At 39.6% G+C, this 6,473-nt stretch overlaps 1 protein-coding gene across 1 annotated transcript in view; it reads left to right on the forward strand.

The window, feature by feature from the left end:
- Smarcc1 (SWI/SNF related, matrix associated, actin dependent regulator of chromatin subfamily c member 1) overlaps nt 1-6,473 on the forward strand; it is a 106,200-nt gene that overhangs the window by 65,080 nt on the left and 34,647 nt on the right. Inside the window, exons 22-23 of the mRNA XM_005348198.2 lie at nt 4,651-4,706; nt 6,276-6,390. Coding sequence (XP_005348255.1) covers nt 4,651-4,706; nt 6,276-6,390 — 171 coding nt within the window. The remainder of the gene's footprint in view (nt 1-4,650; nt 4,707-6,275; nt 6,391-6,473) is intronic.

The following is a 6,473-nucleotide window of genomic DNA, read 5'->3' on the forward strand; positions in this document are numbered from 1 at the left end:
TGTAGACCAGGCTGGTCTCGAACTCACAGAGATCCACCTGCCTCTGCCTCCCGAGTGCTGGGATTAAAGGCGTGCGCCACCACCGCCCAGCTAACTCAGAGTTTTTCAAGATGAACAGTTACCATTTTTATCTGCCGTCACCCTGGTGTGCAGTGGCACAGCAGAACTACTGACTGGAGCTTAGTGACCATTGACCGCCCTTCCCCAGTCTACATAGCCTGAGCTCTGGGATTTGTCCGGCTAGCTTTTTACAGTTTTATTTTATTTTATTTTGGTGTATGTGTCTTTGTGTGTGTTATGTTTAATGTTAGTACATGCTTGTATCCCTGTGTTTATGGAGGCCAGAGGACATCAGGTTTCCTTTCCTTCCTGTCATGCAACTTACTGTTAATCTATGGCCATAGTATATATTTAGACAAATGCCATTTTGTTTTCAAGTTATTTTTGTTCATTTATTTCAAATTAAGTTGTAGGTAGTGTGTGATTCTTTGGACCTTTAAGTAGTTTGCATGTGTTTTATAAAAATAAGAATAGTTTTCTTCAATACCTAGCATAATAGTGTGAATCTAAGTAGTTTTTTTGATTTTTGAGATAGTCTTTCTCTTTATCCCTGACTATCCCTGAGTTCATTTTGGAGTTGTGTGTATTTGTGTTTATATGTACATGTGAGTGCAGGTGCCAGGGGACTCCAGAAACACAGTGTGGCATCTCTTGGAACTGTAGTTATAGTTAGATATGAGCCACCCTTTATGGGTGTTGAAAATTAAGTTCTCATACTTTGAAAAAGCAGTTGGTGCTTTTAACCACTAAGCTGTCTCTTTACTCCTCTCCCAACACCCATCTTTTAATACTTTTTGTGTTTCAAGGGGCACAGAGGGAAAATTGCGGCAGTCAGTTCTCTCCTTTCACCTTGTGGGTCCTTAGGACCTAGCTCAGGTTACCAGTCGGTGGCAGTTTATCAGCTGAGCCATCTTACAAGATGTAGCCATTTTTTTTTAGGACAAACTTCCTCAAGGAGGATGGAATGAACAGGGGTCAGTAAGTCAATAAGGACCTGGTCTGTCAGACATTTTATTGTAAATTCTGCTTATATTTATTTGGTCACAAGTGTCTGCAGCTTTTTTTCTTTACAGAATCTTGACGTGTTGAGTTGTTTTGACAAACAGGATGATCATCAAGAGTCTTTGTATCATACAGCCTATGTGAGTGAGCAGGCCTTGAGTCAGTCCTCAGAGTTATATGGAGAAGGCCCAGCTGGATCAGTAAGAGGGTTAAAAACTTGTTTCCAAACCAGGCATGGTGTTAGAAACTTCAATTCCCAGCACTCAAGGCACAGGCAGGTGGAACTGCCTGTGTTCGAGGCCAGCCTACTCTGCATGAAGTACAGACTAAAATCTTATGAATAGTTCATAATTGAGCTTTTAACCATTAAGGACTAGTGAAGATTTAAGTGACTTCCTGATAATTTTACTTTTAGCCGGGGGGAGGGGGGGCTATAATTTCTATTATGGAGGCTATTGTGTCAAATTAGGCACTTTGACTATACACACACACACAAACACACACACACCCATACCTCTTGCTATGAAGTATTTGTGTCAAGTAAGAGAACATATAGAATTGTCTAATGAGACTGACTTTCTTGTTCAGTTGTACATGGTTCAAAAACAATCATTCTAGCATTGGAGGATTTCTGGGTAAAACAGAAACACAAATTATTATTCAAGGAACACTATGCATAGGAAGTAGTGCAAGAGTAGATGTCATTTTAGACTGAGGAATGCTTCCCAAGGTAGTGGGTTTGAGCTGAATGTTGGGTCTAGAATGTCCAAGAGCAGGTTCAGGCAAGTGCTCCTTTTTAATGAATAGTGAGGGCTAAGACACAGAAATGGAGAGGACGTTGTCAGAGAGTGGGAAATCAACCTGGTAGCCACAATACAACATTCTTATTCAGATATGAAAAGAGTAGTCCACAATTTTAGATGCAGTTAAGAACATAAAGTGGTGACAGACTCATGTGATGTATACTGTGTATTAGTTGAGCGGTACTTACATTTAATGTGGAGAAGAACACCTAGATCTCTATGTACAGAGTTCCAGTCATTCAGTGCAGCCTTTCCTCTTCTTCCTCATAAGACTGAACTTGTGTCTTGAAAGATACCAGTTACCAAAGATACTTCATGTTTCAGAAAACAGAGCCTCCAAGGCTGAACTAGCATGTGTGAGCTATGACTTCATCTGTAACACCTTTTTAAAGTTAGAGACAAATCTAAAGCCATCACAGGAACATGTTGCTTTAAGCGGCTGCTCATCGTGCAGGTTTTTCTAAAACCACAACTCCACATATGTGAAAAAGAGTGAATGAGGAAACACAAATAACAAGAGTTTTATGGAAACTGCTTTTTCTTTGGAGTCTCCAAGAGCTTCTGGACCACATTTTTTAATAATTGAAATAAATAAGCAGTACCTTGAAGAGTATTCAGTTTCAGGGTGGGGACCACACAAAGATACTGAGATATGACTAGTGTTATTTTAATAGTCAGCTTCATACTTTCGTTTTATTTATGCTATAGCATCCCTTTGTGTCTGTAAATAGAGGTAGTGGTTTCTGTCCCACCCAGTCTGCAGCTATTCTCCCTGTGAAACACAGAGGCTTATATTAATTATAAAGCGTTTGGTCTGTTAGCTCAGGCTTATTATTAACTTTCTCTTACAACTTAAATTAACCCATAATTCTTTTTGGTTTTTTCGAGACAGGGTTTCTCTGTGGTTTTGGAGCCTGTCCTGGAAATAGCTCTGTAGACCAGGCTGGTCTCGAACTCACAGAGATCTGCCTGCCTCTGCCTCCCTAGAACCCATAATTCTTATTTGTGTTTAAACACGTGTCTTGATACCATCTCTCAGTGAGGCATTTTCATCTTGCTTCCTAGTCTGCTTGCCCTGCCTATACTTTCTGCCTGGCTACCGACCAATTGGCATTTTATTAAACCAGGAATAGTGACAGATCTTTTCCGTGTACAAGATCATTATCCCACAGCGTATGTCTCATACGGTCATTTTCTCCATGTCATCTTTTATAGTCTGCTATCATGACTCTTTCAGCTTGAAATTTTCATGAATATATGCAATGCATCTTGCTCATTCTCCCCCCACACCTCCAATTCTTGTCACCCTAAATATATCTCCCTCACTAAAATATATACACATGTATGTATACATACATCCCCTTGCTGGATTCAGTGCAGCATACCTTTAATCCCAGCATTCGGGAGGCAGACCGGAGGAGGATCTCTGATTTCTGGCTAAACTGGTCTTCATAGTTTGCCACAGCAATATAGTGAGATGCTATATCAAAGAAAGAAAAGTATAAATAAATACCATATAAGCTCTCTAAGTCCAAATAAATGCTACTTATATGAGCATAGAGCATAGTTTGCCACTGTCTTAGGACCACATTTTCTAAGTTTTTAGGCAGCCCTGTACAAGAATTGAAGCATAGGTATTCTTTCTTTCCTTGAACTTGGTTAGACCAAAGCAGTTACATGTTGATGATACTGCTCCATTCAAGTCCTGGTCTTGGCAAGATCTGGGTGCTGCTTCGTTAGAGCTTTTGGGACGGTATCAATCAGTAGCTGCTTGTCAATCATTTGGAAACAAAGACATTGGTGTATTCATGTTCAAAAACTAGACAATAGTTTTCCTAATCAGTAGCTTTGAGCACTGCTTTTGTGATGTTGTTAATAAAGCTGTTTAAAGTGTTTAAATCCTCTTATTGATGATAAATACTTGCATTTACAATGGGATAATATAAATTTCAATATTTAGAGGGTTTAAACCCTTTTATTAAAAAATGTGACATACTCTTATTACCTTTAAGAATGTTTGCCTGTTTTTTGTTTTAAAGGATATTTATTTTCTGTAATGTCTTCTTTTTCCCTCTACACCCTCTCCACATACATTGACATCAGATCATGTTCTTCCTTAATTCTAATAGAAAAATCCTTGGTTTTTTTTTTTTTAATCATGTTATATAAAGGATAGATTCTGTTAATAGCATGCCTAGTGTACATTGTTATTGCACTTCTGACCAGGTGTTCTTCAGTTGTCATGGCTCCTTAGAAGATGCTCGTGCCATTATTCGTACTTCTGTGGCAGAGACAGGTTACGTCCTTGTGTGCTGTGATAGACTTCTGCTCTCCCTGACCAGAGTTAGGTGCACTTGTGGTTTCAGCACATACAGGACTAAGCAGTGTTTCTGTGGGTCCCAATTGAAGTATGTACTCATTAAATGGTTAAATATTTTAAAAACTTTTATTATTATGTACAGAAAATTCACATGCGCATAGTATATTTCCTAAACCTTTTCCCATCAACAACCCTAGATGAAGAAACATTAGTAGCATCATTCCAGACCTTCTGCACTGAACCTGCTGTCTCCTCTGCCTTTCCCTCCTTAGTTACCACTGTCCTGACTTTGATATCTTACTCTCACACCCTTATTCCTTCCCCATCAAGTGTTTGCTATGTATGCTTGAATTCTTTTGCCACCAGGAGGGTTGAGTAATTGCAATGCACAGATACATATTACAGATGCTCTACAATACACTAACTTTACCTATTTCTGTATTGTTTTTATTCTTTCACTTGTAGAAGGGTCTGAAGAAGAAAAGATGGAAACAGATTCCGATGGTCAGCAGCTTGAAAAGGTAAAGGCTGTTCAGATGTCTCATCAGAAAAACCGTACAGGGTCCTTTCAGTTTACTGGTTTTCAGATTCTGTGATAATGTCAGGTCACCTTCAGGGGACCACCCTGGGTTTTGCTCTTTAAGGTGTAGTTCTGGCTAAGCTTAATGTAGGCTGAATTCCATTGATTCTTTGCTAGAGTTTTGTTCACTCCTTGCCCTCCTTGGTACCCTGTTCAAGCACAGTTGGGAGTATGAATACAAAAGTTGTTTATTGTGAATATTGAATTGTAGGACCTGGAAGTTATACTTGTACCAGAAGAGAATTTCAGAATACTAAATGACCTTTTAGGAGAATTTACTGCCGACAGAAGAATACTTAGTATAGAATTTATGAGGAGCTGGTCTTTGGGGTAGATTTTAAAGAGTGAAAACTGGCAAGATTGAAATGAAGGGCCAGGATCCAAAGCTTGTGAATGTCACCTAAGTGTCCATCTCACTGCCTGTCCCTGTTCATAGGGATGGTACTGAATGTACAGCCTCTTCAAGGGCGACCTTGATGTGTGTATATTGTCAGTTACAGAATATCATAGACTTCAGTCGCTGTGAGTGAATATACGTGAATGGGATTTAAGGTCTTGATTATATGTGTTGGATGAAATTATAGATAGATAAGGAAAGGCTACAGTTAATATAGTTGGATAAAATTACAACAGTGTTACAGATATCAAAGAGTTATTCTAATTATTTCATTTAATTCTTTTATTTTGGGTTGCTTTCTTTTGTAGGTGGGTTTTTGTTTTTGTTTTTTGAGACAAGGTTTCTCTGTGTAGCCCTGGCTCTCCTTGAACTCACTTTGTAAACCAGACTGGCCTCAAACTCACAGAGATCTGCGTGCTACCCCCAGTCTCCCACCCCCAACTACCCAACTTGTGGGTTGTTTCTGTTAGGACATAGTCGCACTGTGAACCTCTGGCTGACTGGAACTCACTGTAGTCCAGTTATCCTCAGACTTACTCTACCTGTGCCCATCTCCTGAGTGCTGAACCCTGCACCCTGCCTTAATCTAGTTTTTTTTAATATTTATTTATTTATTATGTATACAATATTCTGTCCGTGTGTATGCCTGAAGGCCAGAAGAGGGCACCAGACCTCATTACAGATGGTTGTGAGCCACCATGTGGTTGCTGGGAATTGAACTCAGGACGTTTGGAAGAGCAGGCAATGCTCTTAACCTCTGAGCCATCTCTCCAGCACCTCTAGTTTATTTTTAATTGGTGTATATGTGTGTTTTGCTTACATGTATGTCTGTACCACTTGCATGCCTGGTGCCTGAGGATGCCAGAAGAGGGCATCAATAAATAATGTTATCTATTGGGAGATGTATTATCCCATGAGCACACAGGTTTTGAATTGGTTATAAAGATGCGTCTCAGAGTTTGTTGGTTTCTTTTCTAGGTCTTCCTTACTAGGCCCTTCAGAGTCTAGTCTGTTTTTGGCAAAAGTAGTGAAATCTGTTGTCAGCTTATGATGTTTTCACTCCTTAAAGGACTTCTTCACTCATTCCCTGTTCTTGTTTTCTACTACTTTTAGGCTGAAAACAAAGTGGAAAATGAATCGGATGAAGGTGATAAAATCCAAGATGGAGAAAATGAAAAAAGCAGTGAGAAGGAACAAGATAGTGAAGTTAGTGAGGATATCAAACCAGGTGACTTGGGCCAAGGCTTCTGAGAGCGCTTTAGCCTGGGACTCACAGACAGAGAGGAAGTTCTGGTCATTGGTATAGAAATA

This window comes from Microtus ochrogaster, chromosome 5 (assembly GCF_000317375.1).
Source record: "Microtus ochrogaster isolate Prairie Vole_2 chromosome 5, MicOch1.0, whole genome shotgun sequence".
Lineage (NCBI taxonomy): Eukaryota > Metazoa > Chordata > Mammalia > Rodentia > Cricetidae > Microtus > Microtus ochrogaster.